At 36.7% G+C, this 17,211-nt stretch overlaps 2 protein-coding genes across 2 annotated transcripts; one reads left to right on the top strand and one right to left on the bottom strand.

Annotated features, from left to right (window-relative positions):
* Window positions 1-23: 23 nt before the first annotated feature.
* On the top strand, window positions 24-5,709 carry LOC134636627 (organic cation/carnitine transporter 2-like). Its single transcript, XM_063486690.1, has 11 exons — window positions 24-230; window positions 1,697-1,879; window positions 2,008-2,111; window positions 2,825-2,979; window positions 3,075-3,246; window positions 3,427-3,559; window positions 3,766-3,860; window positions 4,430-4,644; window positions 4,816-4,998; window positions 5,156-5,291; window positions 5,559-5,709. Exons 1-11 carry the CDS (start codon window positions 24-26, stop codon window positions 5,626-5,628), a joined length of 1,653 nt encoding a protein of 550 aa, XP_063342760.1. The 3' UTR covers window positions 5,629-5,709.
* Window positions 5,710-7,962: 2,253 nt separating this feature from the next.
* Window positions 7,963-16,450, bottom strand: slc22a21 (solute carrier family 22 member 21). Its single transcript, XM_063486756.2, has 10 exons — window positions 16,049-16,450; window positions 15,552-15,655; window positions 14,240-14,394; window positions 13,967-14,138; window positions 13,598-13,724; window positions 11,622-11,719; window positions 9,976-10,190; window positions 9,614-9,796; window positions 8,973-9,108; window positions 7,963-8,059 (listed from the first exon to the last, which is right to left on the bottom strand). The coding sequence occupies exons 1-10, from the start codon at window positions 16,448-16,450 to the stop codon at window positions 7,996-7,998; spliced, it is 1,656 nt and encodes a 551-aa protein (XP_063342826.1). The 3' UTR covers window positions 7,963-7,995.
* Window positions 16,451-17,211: the final 761 nt, after the last annotated feature.

Here is a 17,211-nt window from a genome sequence, read left to right as displayed (position 1 = left end):
TTAAAAGACAGAATTCCAAGAGTATGCAGGATTATGATGAAGTCACAGCATTTCTTGGTCATTGGGGACATTTCCAGCAAAGTGTTTTCTTCCTACTTTGTGCCAGCGTGTTGCCAAATGGATTTGGTGCTTTTTCCCTCATCTTCCTGACTGACATTCCCAGACACCACTGCCTGGTTCCCGATATTAACTTGACAGAAGACTGGCATCAAGCTATCATTCCAATGGAGGTAAAGAAGTTTATTAATTAAAAGAAACAAGAAGAGCTGCATGTAATCTTTACAACACCAATACAGATAAATTGTGTCAGTGTTGCAATCAAAGCGTCTAAATCTAATATTTTCTTCAAAGGTATTTAATGTATTTGGTCTGAAATGTCAGTATGAAATTTGAGTTGTGAATTACATAACCACAAGACAAAGAAAAACTTCACATAAAGCAAAAATTTAGCTGAAAGAGAAATAGTATTTTCACTCTGCAGCTTTGATACACAAACTGGAAAATCATTATGAAAGTTTGGCATGTGCAAGATAACTTCTAGACAAGGCGTTCTGCAACTAAGTCGTTTTGACAGATGAGTCATGATAACAAAATTTATATTTGAAAATATGAATCATTTAAGGTGGGGCGAAATCTGCTTTGGATTTGTGTGACAGTCAGTGTCAAAGGAAATGCTGCATGGTTGGAAGGAATGATCGTTCCCACTAAAAGTCTGTGAATGTCAGTCAGCACAGCATAAACGAAAGCTACATTTGAAATAGCTTCCATCTTTAGAAACAGAGTTAGTCAAATGCAATACCAGCCCAATACCAACACTTTAAAAGTCATATACAGCAACACACAATTATATATTATTTATATTCACATTCAGACCAATTTAGTGGGCAGGACAGTTAAAGCGAATTCACAATTACCTGTAATTACCTACTACCTACTAAGACAACGTGTTGTATGTTTGAGTTATATGTTAATGTTGGAGGATGTGCAAATGTTTAAATGTGTGTGTCTGATATTTACTTTTTTAGTGATCATATTTGCAGCTTTGTAGATGTATTTTCTTTGCATTCTGCAAAGCCAGCTTTAGCTTTAAACTCAATAAAGTAGAATGGCCATATGTGTGTGAAGGGTTATTATGAGCACTACGTTGTCAAAATGCTGTCATGGTTTAGGGTTTTATGTTTTTGGACTTTGCATTCTTGTTTATTTTTAACCAGTCTTTATTTTAGCTTTAGTTTTGAGTTGTGTTTTTAGAGCTCTCACAGGTTTTAAGAGTATCTTTACAATAGTAATGCCTCTGTGTCTAACCTTTAGCTGTTGAAACTTTTTGATCTTGTTTCTGTTGGTTTTTGAATTGTATTGTGATCGCTTGTGTTTTACTTTGATCTGGCCTTTCCAGTGTACCCCTGTCTCTTTTAGGTAATTCCCCCCTAGGTTACTTCCTGTTTTATTTTGTTTCTTGTTTAGTTTAGTTTTATTTCCTCTTTTGTCAATAACCTAATTTTTCTGTCATCCAGTTCTACATTTCAGTATTTGTTTGTTTGTTTCTGTTTGCTTGTTTGTTTGTTTTGTTGTTGTTGCAGTTACTTTAGATTCGTTTTTCTTTATCTTTATAGAGCATGCTATTTCCTTTATAGTATGGTATTCAACACAATTTCACAGAAAAGTAAATAAATTAATGCATTTATTTACCTACAAGATGGTGAATGGGAAGCTGGAGCTGAGCAGATGTCGGAGATACAGGCTGGATGTGGTCAGAAATCTTTCAGCTCAGGGATATATTCCAGGCCAGGATGTTAATCTCACTAACCTGGAGCAAGAGGGGTGTGTTGATGGGTGGAGCTATAGCAAAGACATCTATAAATCCACTATAGTCTCTGAGGTAAGTATGCAATACAGAAGATATTTGAACAATGATTGACAATTGAAAATTAAGATCTGACCAAGCATAAACAGCACCTGAAGTCTTTGTATTGTTCTATTCAATTTTTTTATGCACGGACGTTTCAGTTTGACCTGGTATGCAGTGAAGAGTGGAAGCAGCCGTTTACTTCCACAGTTTACTTCATGGGAGTTTTAGTTGGATCCTTTTTTTCAGGACAGCTGTCAGACAGGTAAAGTTAAAAATAATACTTTTTTCCCCCTTTTAAGCAGCTCAAACTGTATATTGATCTTTTAAATTCTGTCTAGCTATCATTACATATTAATACTTTATAATATGGCTTCCTGTAATTGGACTGAGTTTCAATTTATTTTATTTGAAATTAAAATGTACTTATATTTACCTACAAATACTTAAAGTTAGGTACACTACAATAAGTACAAGTACAATTCTTACAAACAGTAATAAGTAATTCTAAGTAATGTAATTTTACAAAATACAATTTAATTTTGTGGAAAAACAAACAATATTTATTTATTGTTCATTTCTTATTTCTTTTTTCCTACAAAACCACAACTTGTTATCGCCTTATTCTAGTGTACATACATTTAAGACTGTAAGTAAATGTAATTCTTAAAAAATATATATTTTTTAAATATTTTAATTATTATATTTTCAAATAAAATGTGTTTAAATTCCATTTAATTACAGGCGAATTAGACTCTTACAATAGTTTCAGGCCGTATTATAAAGTGTTTTTAATTTCTACAATTGCTCTGTTTAGCATGTAATAAAAGTCCTCATTACATTCTTACTTTATTGCAGAGTATTATATTGCTATTACCACTAAACACACAAGTATACTTTATAATAAATACTTTATGATAAGCAGTATGTCTTATTTGTTTTTTTACACTTATTTCATCTTTTGACTTTTTGCTGTAGATTTGGAAGAAAGCCAGTTCTGTTTCTGACCATGGCACTTCAGACTCTTTTCACTTTTGTTCAAATCTTCTCATCATCTTGGACAGTGTTCTGCATCCTCCTGTTCATCAGCGGTTTGGGACAAATCTCTAACTATGTTTCTGCTTTTGTGCTCGGTAAAGGCATATTTTTTGTTCTTTGGTTACTGCAACAATGTGTCCATTAACCTCCATTACCTCAAAACTTCTGTTGGCTTTCTCTGTGTGTGCAGGCACTGAAATCTTCACTGGCAATGTGCGGGTCCTTTTCTCATCCATGGGTGTTTGTCTTGCCTTTGCCTTTGGCTTTATGATGCTTCCTCTCTTTGCCTACTTTTTAAGGGACTGGACATCTCTCCTGTTAGGTATATCTCTCCCTGGCCTTCTCTACCTTCCTCTTTGGTGGTAGGTTGTTCTTGAAAAAAATATAGCTGCATTTGTGTTAAGTTTATCTTCCCATGAATTCATTATACAGTATATAACTTCTGGCCAAGCGTCAAAGAGAGTAATAAGCAATACTATAACTTCTGTTCCACCGGATCCAGGCTAGATCTTTTTGTTTCTTTGTGTTGAATACTGATGCAGGTTAATCCCAGAGTCTCCTCGGTGGCTGCTTTCACAGGGAAGAGTGGAGGAGGCAGAGAACATAGTGAAATATGCTGCCAAGAAGAACAAAGTAGAGGCTCCACAGGTCATCTTTGATGATTACGATTCACCAGTAAGTTGGCTTTGAATTAAATCATTCAGGCACGTAAAGAGAATCTGTGGAAGACACAAATTTCTCTCGCGCTACACACGACAATACCCAAATGATCAGAAATATTACTGTTACCAAAAAAGGGATCGAACCCTGGAGCAACAGATATTACCATATGCTCAGAGTTCAGAGTACAGCTGCTGAGACTGGGATTCTGTATCTTTTAGGCAGAAAAGACTCAGGCTAATGAACATTACAGTATCTTCAGCCTGCTAAGGACTGCAAACATCAGAAACACATCGATCATTCTCTGCCTTGTGTGGTGAGTAGTAATTCAAAGCACTTATATTTTGGGGATGAATAGAATATCCTATGTGTATCCCGAATTCCCATGAATGATGAGAGAATGGGGAAAAAGACAGTTTTGTTTAGAAGAGCAGTGTTTTGCTCTAAGCCATATTTTTTCACATTATATTTTTACAAGCACTTGCAGCACCATCACCAACTGCAGGCGCACAATCACCAGAGAGCTGGCTGCACTGGCCTTGCAGACACATAATTCCTGCTGGTTTGGCACTCAGTGAACACAACTAGCAGTATTCACTGGTGACAAGCCTTTGAAGGTCCTTTTCAATGCAATCCCAATAGTCTCCCAGAAAAGCTCCTTACTGGTAAGTCACTGGGAAGAGTTGGAGTGTAATGCATTGTAACGTAACACATTACAGAGATGTGATTATTTATTTTGGTAGTGAGAAGTGCAGTAGTAATATGATAAATAACAAAAACCCCATCTTTCAACTGCATGAATAGATAATATAAACCCACTACTGCTAATTCCAAGCAGATTCCTTTTCAGATTGCTACCATGTTTTATTTGACATATGTTTACAGGTTCACTCTAAGTACTGGCTACTTTGGCTTATCCCTAAATACATCTCGACTTCATGCCGATCCATTTATCAGCTGTTTCATCTCAGCAGCCGTGGAGGTTCCAGCATACATTACCAGCTGGCTGGCTTTGCAATACCTTCCACGACGACTCGCTGTCATAAGCATCTTGCTCCTTGGAGGAGTATCACTGTATTTCATTCAACTTGTGCCTCATGGTAAGCAGAAAAAATGCACAATATTGTGTCCATAGGATTGTCAGAGGTTTTATTTATTTATATGTCTGAGGTTTTTTCAGGCACATCTTATCTCAAATACTGACACTAGAAGTAGGTACTGAAGCAAATTAGTATACAGCCTTATACAAATCTTTATTTTTTTCCCTTCAGGTCTATCATATCTGTCTATTACTCTAGAGATGGTGGGCAAATTTGGTATTACCACCGGTACTGCCCTGATGTTTGTATATACAGCAGAGCTGTTCCCAACAGTACTCAGGAATACTGCAACAGGAATGTGTACTACTGCATCCAGAGTGGGAAGCTGTATTGCACCATTTTTGTTAAAGCTGAGTGAGTGAAGGAATGTTTCTCAAATCTTCATAAATAAGCATTTTATCAAGTATATCTAGCGGTCTGTATAGACTACAAATTCCCACACTACATTACGTTGCATAAACACAAGGCCAAGACCTTTCTCCAATCCTAATTGCTCCCTGTCTTTGTGCAGGTCAGTACTTTAAATATCTGCCTTATATTACACTGGGGACTCTTGCTGTTGTGTCTGCCTTCGCTACTGTGTTCCTACCAGAGAGTTTCGGACGGCCTTTGCCTCAAACTATTGAACAGATGCATAAAAGAGAAAGGTAAGATCAGTTGGAAGAACATATGTAATATTTATTGAATGTGAAACTTGTCATAAAAACTTGACCTCAGACGTAGATCTCAGACTTGTGATAACATGATAACATAGTCACTCTGCAACTACAAAAATTGACTCTTAGTTTAAGTGTCTTAAAAGCACCAAAATAGCAATAACTAATTTGGCAGTAAACACAAAGATGGTGACACTTTTACAGACGTCCTTTCTGCAAAAACAAAACTGTGTTTTCTTTGTCTTTTGTCCCGCACAGAATGAAATGTCCCTTCATTACTAGAAAAGGACAATCAAAACACGTGAAGATTTTTGAAAGTCGACTATGATTGTTTCCAACACTGATGACTCACGAATATATTGTTTTTACTTCCTGTGTCTCACTGCTATGTTTTGCTGTTCTTTGCATTGAAGTCAGTAATAACATGGTAATAAAGGTGAAGAAAACGAAGTAATTACACAATTTGAATCCAGACGATGTTGTTTTAACAGTGTGTATGACTGAAGGTAAATTTAATGTAACCAATATTTTTGGAGCAGCAGGTTGAATGTCATTGTTGGCTAGCAGAACAGGCTGCCAGCAATTTTTCTATGTAATTTGGTTAATCTTGAAAAATAAAGCATTATTTTATTACACGTTTGCATTTGTTTAATATGCAATATTTTCAATAGGACACGTTTCACAAACTCATAATTACTTTATGAACAATTTTCTGTAACTTTACTTAATTGTACATATTTTTCATCTAACTGTAACTGAAGTCATAATTTGTGAAGAATTAGTGAATTTGTTGTTGTGTGTAAAGAGTGAGTACTGAAATAATGATTTAGTAATGACAGAAAATCTATCTCTTCTACCTACCCTTTCTTCATTTATTGTGCTACAGCCACAGAAAGCACAACTGTGATTGGAAACTGCGGCATGAACAAAGTTACTGCAACCATGTGCAATAAACTTAATTTCACTTCATTTAAATGGTTGCTTTAACCCTTTCATACATGAATTATGACAACCTCAATCAGGATTTTTTTCTTTTTTTATTCATCTTTAGGCAGATGAATAAAAATACTTAAGAAAAAAATCCCGATTGAAGTTGTCATAATTCATGCATGACAGGGTTAAATAACAATAATTACAATGAAACACGTCATACATCTATAGTAACATTAAATGACCAGTGGGTGCCAGGGTATGGAGTGACACATCAGTGTCCAGTGTAGTGGTTTATGCGCAAGTATACCATCAACACTGACACAAGAAAACAGCCTTTGAATAGCTGTCCACTGTAGTGACAACTATGCGTGAAAGGGTCAGGAACCAGGTCTGCAACCACTCAGTCAGTTGCCTTCAAAGCGACCTTGGTGCATCAGGATGGTGAAAAAACAAAAATAAGACAGAGCCAGTCTATCACTTTGTTATTATTTGGTGAATGAATGGGGTTCCTAAATTAGACAGCAATTATTTTCAAACCTTCACCAGTTCATCTGAGAGGGACTGCAGTCAGTCTGAGTCAGATGGTGATTGTTCATGACAGGTTGGCTTGTAGGCAAGCTGTGCATTCACCTTACTATTGAAAGTGGCCCCCCAAAGGCTAAAGGCTGGCTGTCACAGCTACTTGCAGTCAGTTCCCAAATATTTAAAAAAAATAATAATAAAAAATCAGTGCAATCACCAGAAAACCAAACATGTTTCCTAGTCACAGTCAAATTGCTGCCCTATTTTTACTCTAGTGCACAGGTGTCGAACTCCAGGCCTCGAGGGCCGGTGTCCTGCAGGTTTTAGACGTGTCCTTGATCCAACACAGCTGATTCAAATGGCTGAATTAACTCCTCAACATGTCTTGCAGGCCTCCAGAGGCCTGGTAATGAACTAATCTTTTGATTCAGGTTTGTTGACCCAGGGTGATATCTAAAACCTGCAGGACACCAGCCCTTGAGGCCTGGAGTTCGACACCCCTGCTCTAGTGTGACTGAGTAATTAGTTAGCCTATAGAACTTCTTCTGACATGCAGCACCATGTAATTGGTTGCATCTGATTAACAGCTGAATCCAAAGAAAACATTATTTTTATTACATTAGATTATAATGGTTACTTGTTTGTGTGTTTGTTTTTATAAGTCCCCCTTAAGTTGTGGCCTAGAGCTGATCTACTATTTTCTACTATCAATCTACTACTAGCCGATCTACTTCCTGGTGTCTTATCACCACAATCAGAATTATTTTGTGGTATCTGGGTATTTTATGGCCTACTCATGTATGATGTCATTCAGAGTGGCAGATCATGGTCAGATCATGGTTCATGGTAAGCAATTAATGAATAAACCTTCCATTAAAAAATGCATTATGTATTCCCACTATATTCTAAGCAAAGTACTGAATTTCTACAAACTTTCTGCAAGTTACTCTTTCAAGTTTCCTACTGTACATCCTAATGTTGTCAAATTGGTGGTGAGTATAAGCTTCCTTTTATAATATTTTTTTGCTGTAATATAAAAAAATATTTTCCAGTTTTGTAAGGAAATTACCTCTCTGGTCCCCTTGAACTGATATAATTTTATACATCCAGTGACAACACAGCAATAATTTTACCTATGTCTATAAAGAGGTCACTTAGTGGAAATGAGTATACAATCTCTGCTCATCCAGTGATTTGAATCAAGTCAGATTTTTACTTTTCTCCTTGTTTATCTAGTCTTTCATTCAGGAGCATTTTCCTCTTCTCTCATGTGTGCGACAGTGTAAGGCTTTCTCTGACAGCATCTACAGAGAAGGAAGAAAAAATAAAGTCATAATCAAGCATTTTCTGTTGATTTTCTGTCCTGGACTAAAGAGGAAGTGGAAACACTTGTCAAACAATCATCTGATTCCCACTATATGTATATATAGCGACACCAATAAAATATTGTAAACTGTGGTACAATTGTTTTGGTTATGAGTTCAGTATATTGCATACACTCACTGTCCAATTCAATAGGTTCAACTGCTCATGAACACATATATCTAAGCAACTCAGTGCATTTAGGCATATAGACATGGTCAAGATGACAGCAAAGCACAGTCAGTCTTTTATGCAGTGAGTTTTTATCATAGTTTTTTTTTTTACCTTTATCTGATTAAACACAATTGTAGCTATGACAAATATATTGAGAAATATATATTACATGATGATAATCCCTGATACTAACTGCATGTGGGCAAGATGCAGGGCAGATGAGGGTGTTTTCAATATATGCAAATAGACGTTACTCTTCTCTATATATGCAAATAGACGTTACTTATTAAACAAGCAAGAATCTAATCTTTGCACATTCAGTTTAGCTGTTGAGAAAAATAATCAAAGGGCCAATGTGTTTGAGCTTGTGAACACACTAACACATCAAAAATTAACAGAGTTGGGTAAAAGAGTAACCCTAATCTTTCTTTTTTTAAGTTTAAAATTTAAGCAAACACATTTTTTGAAAAAAATATATAATGGTATAAAATTGTGATACAAGAAAAAAGAAATTTAAACTTTATGTTTAAAACTATTTAAAATTGAAAGATTGGCCTCTCTTTATAACACCGGAAAATAAAACTACCAAACCCGCAAGAATTGTAAATTTAAACTACACTGAAAAAAGAGCAAAATAATCTGTTTACCTAATCTCACTCTATAATGAAACTCTTTCTTTACCCGGGGAAGTGCTGCATGTGATCAATGGTCTCAGGCAAAGGCATTCCAAAGCTCTCAGGCAGCAGGAGACTCAGCAACCCTGCTAAGGCTGTAAGGCTTCCCATAAGGATGTAAGGCAGTGAAACGGAATAGCTTCCTGTGGCAACATATCAAAGGAAGTGAAGGAAGTGAAAAACAACCTTGCCTACAATGGTTACAAAAAAATCCCTTAAATGGTAAGAAACTTGTAAATTTTAACTGAAGGCTGTTGTTTCCTTTCTGATTGCTAATCAAGTCTTCTATTATACTTTAACTAGTGGTATTTCTTGTTGTTTAGTTCTAGTTGGGACATTTCTAAGTTGCTGTGTTCTTCTTGGATGTGTGTGGTCTGGTTTCCTTGAGGAGTTAGTTTAACTCCAAACTTCAAAATGCCAAGTTATCTGACTCTGAACGTCTAAATGTTCAAGCCCTGTGACAGAGTATTTACTAAAATAGATAAAAAGAAATGCATAAACACACCTTCATTTAACGAGAAACTAAGAATAAGCTAGATGTAATGGCAGGATGCTTAGCATATGTTCTCCTCATTTTAAACGTGTTTCTTTGTCACGCTTGTGACCAGTGATTAACACAACTTTAGGGAGAGGACAGAAGATCCTTACTTAAGTAAATGAAGAACGGAGCAGTAATGCTTCCTATTCTGGAGGCCATAGAACAGGCACCGACAGCTGTAGTTCTCAGAACAGTTGGGTAGAGCTCAGCTGTGAAGGCGTAGACCAAAGAATACGCTGTCGTTACTGCAAACTTCCCTATCATCTCCAGTGCTATCGCCAAAGAGAACAGATCTACGGGGGGGAAAACATCGCAAAAGATTTAAAATGACTGTAGTTAATCAATAAATATGAGAACAACACTCAAAATAGAACATGTGAACATAATATATAATGATATAAAAAAAATTAAAGATTGCCAGAAATTACAGCTATAATAAATCAGTTTTGAACAAAACATTGAAGTGCCATACGTGTTGGAATAAGCTGAATGAGTAGCAGAAACAACCCTCCCGTGGACAATGATGAGGACAGAGTCAGCCGTCTGGAACACCAGCGAAACATAGTCCATGACAAAATGTAGGCTGGTATCTCCACCAAAGCCGACAGGAAACAGTTGAAGTGGACATTCCCATGAAGGTTTGCCGTGTTCAGGGAAACAGCAAAGTAGGCAATGGTCAAGGTGTTCCTGTGAGGATATAAGGTGTCCTTTTTGTATCCTTATTCTGTACATCTCAATAGTATGGCACTACAAAGTAGTCAGAAACATAACGAAACATTGTATCAACAAAATATTTTAGTTTTTGGTGGTTTGACACTGTAGATGTTGTGATGGCAACATCTACAAAACCTCCACTAAAAGTGAGAAGTGTGGTATGTTATAGATGAAAGGCTAAATCTAAGATTTTAGGTGGTGCAACATAAGTTTGTCATAGCTTTGTAGAGCTTCATGTTTTAAGAACATCCATTTTAGAATTTTGTTTTGAGCTATATCACATAATATGAAAAGTTTATTATTCTAACAATATACGTTTCATGTTTGTAAAATATCCTATAAAGTTATTACAATATACATAATTATTACGTTATAACAACAAACCTTGTAATGTAGGCTTCAGTCACTTTTGTATTGGCAACATTTTTTCAAGCTACATCTATGTTTTAAACTCACTGTGGTGACAGGTAGGTGCTGACTACGTTCCCAGCTCTGTGCCACATTTCATTTAAGCTAATTAAAGTCACTGAACTGAAATTCAATTTTTTTTTAGTATGTTAACACTAACTAACAGGTATCTTTGTGTGTGCAATGCATCTATAGTGTGTATGGATACGCCTTGCTAACCAAGCTAGCTAGCATTGCTAGCTTGGTTAGCACATCAACGTCCAAAAATTGACAATTTTGGCTAAAATAATAAGACTGCAACACATAAAACCACAACTTCAAAGCAGATAAGAAACTTGTGGGTGATGTCATGCTGTCTTTGTCCATTTTTTAGTTTATATACAAGGTGACTAGCTAAAAATTACAAAACCAAGCCAAACAAGAACCACAACTCAACCTTATCTTGGGTTTCCCCTACGAAATAGAAGGAGAAATGAAAAATTTGAGTTTTATAAGTCAGTTAATTGTAATATGCAATGTGTGAATACATATTTATTCCAATTGATATTTTCAGGATATGCATCCTAAAAATATTTTCATATTAATATTTTTAACTTCAGAGGTTAAGAAAAAATATAATCTTATCCACTAGCGAAGACTTAACTGTGTAAAGCTAAATTGAATTGTTTCCTGATCAAACAGAAATGCAGCTGCATCTGTTTTCGGACTCAGCAAGGAAGCGTGCACAGGACGAATACAGGCATACTGTGCAGTTACGCAAAACCTGATTTTGATCTTAGTTGCAAGCTTCACAGCACCCGACAGGTCATTATTTGTTGTTAGTGAAACAGGTCGACATGTGGTCAAAGTGATGCATGTACAGGTTAAAACTTTGTATGTAAATGTGAGCAGTCGTGTGTATTTATGCCTACATGTGAGTGCTTGAATGTTTGTAGCTGTGTGTGTGTAGGGTCACGGTGCCAAATGTGAGGGTCAGGTGGGACAGCAGGGACTCACCAGATCAGCCACAGCGTGACAGAGATCCAGCGGATGTTTCGAGAACGAAGCAGGTCACAGATGTTGTGGGCTCTTCTCTTCTCAGGCTTAAGTTGTTCCTGTAGGGCATCGATGCATGTGGAATAACAAACACTTAGCAAGCAGAGCCATCAGTCTGGAAGTAATGTAACCAGAGAGAAGCTTGTGGGTTCGGGGTCAGATTTTCCATGTATACATATATATATATATATATATATATATATATATATATATATATATATATATATATATATATACACATATATATATATATATGTGTGTGTGTGTGTGTGTGTGTGTGTGTGTGTGTACAGTATATTCAAATGTGAGGATTTTAATTTAAATGAGGGAATATTTCCATGTATAATAATAAAGTTGGGGGGGGGAATGCATTTATATCCCCTAAACCGCATATTATACTGCCATTTGCAGTAATACCACATTTGTAAGCTAATCATATCCCCATGGATTGCTTTAGACAGATGTTTATAATTTGAAACAGACAGCAGTCAAGTATTCAGCTTTTTATTCCCCCCGAAAAAAACAATCCCTCAAAAACCACCATAATCTACTCCCAGTTTCCAGAAATGACACCAAATAAATGCTAACTGTACACATTTTTTAGCAGATCTGTTCTCAAAAATATAAAAAATGTGCTTCCATAAAGACATTGGACGTCTATATTGTTCTAGACCTAGTTACAATAAACTGATAGAGAAAAAAAACAACATTTTGTAACCAATGCTAAGGGTACATTATCTCTAAGGGGGAGAGATTGTCTGCGCAGGATAAAGTTCATGAATGTGGCAATTTGGTTTCTTGAATAGAGTTCAAGAAACCAAAGTTGAAAAAAATAACACAGAGGTCATCTGAATGGAGGAATGCACTGTGGAAAAAACACAGACCCACTTTTTAAAGTTCTTTTGTAGAGTTCAACTGGTAATTTTCCATCTTTTTTTTTTTAACAATGAACACTATTGCCGCAATTAACAGTTTGATTTATTTCATGTTTCAATCTCGGAAATCTACCGTTTTTTTGGATTTAAGGGTTCTTTTCAGTTTCTTGGTAGTGGTGTATTTCATTTTTTTAATAGACAGTTATCTATGAAGTGAATTCAGGTAGACAAAAACCAAGGTAATATTAAGAAACATGTTGTCTTCACAGCTTCTTTCATAAACTTACCTTTATTTCCAGTTACAGGTTTAATCAGTTCTTACGCAATAGACACTTTTGTTCAACTGCTGTTAAAGTTTAGGCCTTACAGGTTTAACCATATACTCAACCATTTACCAGCTAACCTATTTAACCTAAACACATTTAGGCTCATAACACATGTACAGCTGTACTCAAGCACAATATAACCGTGCTTGGTGTTCTTTTCAGCACATTGAAAACTCCTTGTCGATTAAAGTCGACTTCCTTCAATAGTTAAAAGGCACATTATCCAGTGCAAGAGTGCAAGAAGGAAAGGTGTTAAATAAACCTTGACAACGTGTCTGTCTGCTAGCTGCCAGATTAACGTTCATTCATGCGGAAAACAGGAAAACAGCAAATCATTACATCACAATGCACACTGAGCATTGAACCCTAAAAGGTTCATGCTTCTTGCCCTTTCACCTAGAAATACTGAAAATTCAGTTGGAATATTAAAACACATAGTGACATGGTTTAATTGTAGGTGTATGCATTGTAATTTTCCTGGAAAAAAAGAAATATTTACCGTCTTACTATCTTGGTCAGTCATTAATATTATAGTGTCTAAGTGATTTCTGAAAACAAATGAAAAACAGCAATCCTATCTCCAGTAAAATGGCCTTCTTTCTAAATTATTTGTGTAGTGACAGTAACAGATTTTCACAGTTACAGAGAAAACACTGACAGATAAGGGATTTTTGTCTTCCCTAAATATTTTAAAAGAACTGCCGCCTCTCTAGCACTGCACCCAAAAAGGTCTCACCTGCAAGGGACTAAAGATGACTGATGGAGGCTCAACCTTGTTCTTCTTAGCAGCATCTCTGATTATGGCCTCAGCTTCTTCTATCCTTCCCTGAGAGAGGAGCCACCGAGGAGACTCTGGGATAAACCTTTTTCATTAAACAAAAGAGGGGGCAGAAACAGACCTCAGCCTTTTCAAACCAAAGAAAGCGCAGTCAGGACATCATGTAAATGTTTTGTCAATATTTTTTACTGGCTTAATTAAAAAGGATCCAAGGGAAAATAATTTGATTACACTAAAAAAAATCCTAACACTCCCCAGATGTACAGCTGTGCATTATCAGTTACCGTAACAACACGTACAGTCACACACAAACACACACCTACCTACCACCAGAGAGGCACAAAGAAGAAGCCAGGCAGTGAAAGGCCTAGGAGGAGCATCCTCCAGTCTCTGATGAAGAAACCAAAGAACGGCAAAAGCATGTAGCCCCCAGCAAAGAACAGATTCACACCCGCCGTGGTATAAACAGTCCGCACATATGGGCTTAATATCTCCGCTCCTTGAAAAATTATAAATAAATAAAACATTCAAAATACAAGTTACATTACATAAAAGTTTTGTATTATAAAAAACATATCTGAAAACTTTTGAATAGAGTACCTAACACAAACGCAGCCACATAGTTCGAAATGTGGCCCACCCCAACAACAAAGAACAGGGCGCAGAACGCCGTCCAAGATGGAGAGAAGACCTGGATCAATGTGAATACCGTCTGAATTGCCTGAGTAGCAAACAGCACTATTTTTCTCCCATACCTGAAATTGAAATACAGCAGGACTGAACAAATCAGCATGGTTTCTAAAGTGGGAGAGTCAGTCAAATTCATGACAACAATAATGTCTCATATATTCTTTTTTTCTGCATGTACTTCAATGAGACGACATGTGCACTTAATGACTACCAATACCATAAAGACTGACCAATCCCCTGATACTGCATCTCGTTGCTTCTTTTTAATTACAATTTTGTTTTACAGCAACTTTACTGGATAGTTCACCCTCTCCCCTGCCATTAGCTTCCATCCAGTACAAATGAAATAGTCTGAAATTGTGTGGTTTTCTGAGACATAACCAAACAATTCATTATTTAAGTTTGCCCCCCAAAATCTTACTCTAATGAGTAGCAATGGATTTCCCCTTTAACCCAGCTTGGCTTCTGAGTTGTGCTGGAAATGTGTTTAGACTTTGTGAGGGATTATGCAAGAACTGCTTTCAATAAAAACAAAATGCAATGAGTTATGATTCATCTAAATTTGTTCTAAGGCCTGTTTTTCATCTTTTTTTGCAATAGTTGCAATAGTTTGAAAAGAGAGATATCTAGGGTCCTTTTGTGTTTTATTTTTTGTTTCATACTACAGTAGAGCTATAGATAACTGGTCTCGATTGGAAGCTGACCAGTTTAGTATCAGGACACTTGGTAAAACATTAGTAAAATGTGGTTTGGCACTGGTTTGCTAATAAATATAAATTAATGTGTTTTTAAAAAAATTAATCTTGATCATCATTTTGTGATTCACTGATGCTGTGACACACGGAGTTGTGGAATGAAAAGTGTATAATTAACTTGAGCATACTGATTAGCCTACTGTATGCAGTGACTTTTGTTCAACAGCTTAGTTCTGTAGCAATAGATATGAGCTTAAGGGCATTTATTTCTATGTCATATTTAAAATATAGTGTGGTAGGATTAGCTATATTAAATAAACAGCTGGGCATAACATTTTTTTTTAAACTATTCCTCAGTAAATACTGGATTAAATGTGCTAGGTCACATTACTCCACATGTGTTCATTCAGTAGATCAATAGTAGATCAATAGTACTCTAGCTCAGCTGACTTGAAGCATAGGACTAGAATTTAACAATTGATAATAATAAGTAGAATTTAACTGAATTAAGCTATCTCGTCCATAACCTGTCAGAGAGCTGTCCTGAAATGAAGGAACCGGTGAGAACTCCACAGAAGAAGAAAGAAGAAGTCAGTGGTTTCTTCCAGCTTTCATCACAAACCAGGTCCCACTGAAAAAACACATATGAGATATATACAGTGCAGATCACACTCAAAAAGGTTTGCTGTTTTTTTAGTTGTGTTTTCTCTTCAAGAAAAACCAAAGAGCACAGTGTGTTCCAGATGTTAAACAACAATCTAAAAGCATAAAACAGCATTGTTCGTGTAAACCACACAACCTAGGGCCAGTTTTCCACAAATTAGAGATTTTGTGTTATTTGAGAAATTGTTGCGACATCTTGTTTGACTTTGTGATGAATTCCCATAATAACACGAGTTTAGCTAACACACTTCCTGTATATCACAACATTTAACCTATAGGGCTATACACAGTCGCCTAGCTCTACCTCAGCATAAAAGCAGAAGCAGCCTTCTCCGCATTTAGAAAAAAGGCGTGTATATACCTCCGATATGATAGTAGAAATGTAGATGCTCTGGTCATACTCCCATCCGTCCAAGCAGCTTTCTTTCGGCACAGTAGACAGATTCACATCAACGTTGGGCAGCAAGCCTTTTTCAGAGAAACTCAGGATATCAACAAGTTTGTATCTGGAACACCTGCTGCGCACCAACGCGCCACCTTGGCTGCTCTCTTGCTCCAGCGGGATGCTGCTGTTCCTCCACGCGGGGGTGAGGTTGAGATGCGCGGGTATGAGGCAGTGGTGGGACGGCGTGTCGGCTAGGAACACCGTGGAAAGGGCAGTGAAACCGTTAGGGATGACGGTCAAAGAAAGGAGGAAAAACACCTGCTGCTGGAAACGTCCCCACTCTCCGAGGAAAGCCGTTGAAGTTTCATAGTCCGTCATCTTACTGGTTTCTGTCGGCTCAGGGTGCACACAGTGGGCCAGAGTTAAGAAAAATGAAATGATGACTGGAGTGGGCATTTCTTAAGCAGAGCTTTTGTTTCAACTACTAAACCATCCCTCCCACCTCGCGCCGTTTTAATTATTGTCCAAGTTTCCCAAATTAACTTGTCTTTAAAGGGACAATCCGTGATTTAAACTGCATGACGCAATAATATATTGTTAAGCCCTCAAAGGTCTGCTTTTATCTGTACTGAACTAAAAGAGGCATACGTTGTTATTCCTAATATATGTCTAGAAACTGTAGCCATGCAAGTGTTAAAATATCGATTTTTAGTGCATTTTAGTCCACGTGCATTATGACAGCTACAGCATCTCTCATTTCTATTTCCTAATACTCAAAAGCACAAATAAAACATTACTGATTTTAAAAGAATTTCAAAGTAATAATGATAGCAAAATACTTGATTCGATTTACACAAGTGTCCTTTTGTATATGTTTTATTTAGCTGCCATGATCTATGCTCATTTACATCACTTGACATGTGAGCCAAAGCTTTTTTCCTGAGGTACAACAAGAAAATGTGCACTGGGTTTATCTGCTAAGACAGCTGTTTTCAAAGAGCAAGCATGAAAATCACTGTGACGGAAAAGTCCATCGTAAGGAGAGTCCAGAAAGGACAGCGTCTTACCCCTGCACTGGAAGTTGTGTTTCCAAATTCCTTACTTTAGTCTTGCCATACAAAATGCACTCTGGACTCTTT

The sequence above is a fragment of the Pelmatolapia mariae genome, linkage group LG10_11 (assembly GCF_036321145.2).
Source record: "Pelmatolapia mariae isolate MD_Pm_ZW linkage group LG10_11, Pm_UMD_F_2, whole genome shotgun sequence".
NCBI classification, from domain to species: domain Eukaryota; kingdom Metazoa; phylum Chordata; class Actinopteri; order Cichliformes; family Cichlidae; genus Pelmatolapia; species Pelmatolapia mariae.
The sequence above is the reverse complement of the archived record's forward strand: the minus strand, read 5'-3'. Positions and strand labels throughout refer to the sequence as shown.

What these genes read in the sequence shown, in the direction of transcription:
- LOC134636627 (XM_063486690.1), top strand. Translation starts at nt 24, where the DNA reads ATGCAGGATTATGATGAAGTCACAGCATTTCTTGGTCATTGGGGACAT. An exon ending in CTCTACCTTCCTCTTTGGTG is followed by an intron (nt 3,247 to 3,426) that starts GTAGGTTGTTCT and finishes ATACTGATGCAG; the next exon opens with GTTAATCCCAGAGTCTCCTC. An exon ending in CATTCAACTTGTGCCTCATG is followed by an intron (nt 4,645 to 4,815) that starts GTAAGCAGAAAA and finishes TTTTCCCTTCAG; the next exon opens with GTCTATCATATCTGTCTATT.
- slc22a21 (XM_063486756.2), bottom strand. Translation starts at nt 16,450, where the DNA reads ATGACGGACTATGAAACTTCAACGGCTTTCCTCGGAGAGTGGGGACGT. An exon ending in TGTGGCTGCGTTTGTGTTAG is followed by an intron (nt 14,139 to 14,239) that starts GTACTCTATTCA and finishes TAATTTTTCAAG; the next exon opens with GAGCGGAGATATTAAGCCCA. An exon ending in TTCTTTGTGCCTCTCTGGTG is followed by an intron (nt 13,725 to 13,966) that starts GTAGGTAGGTGT and finishes TTAATGAAAAAG; the next exon opens with GTTTATCCCAGAGTCTCCTC.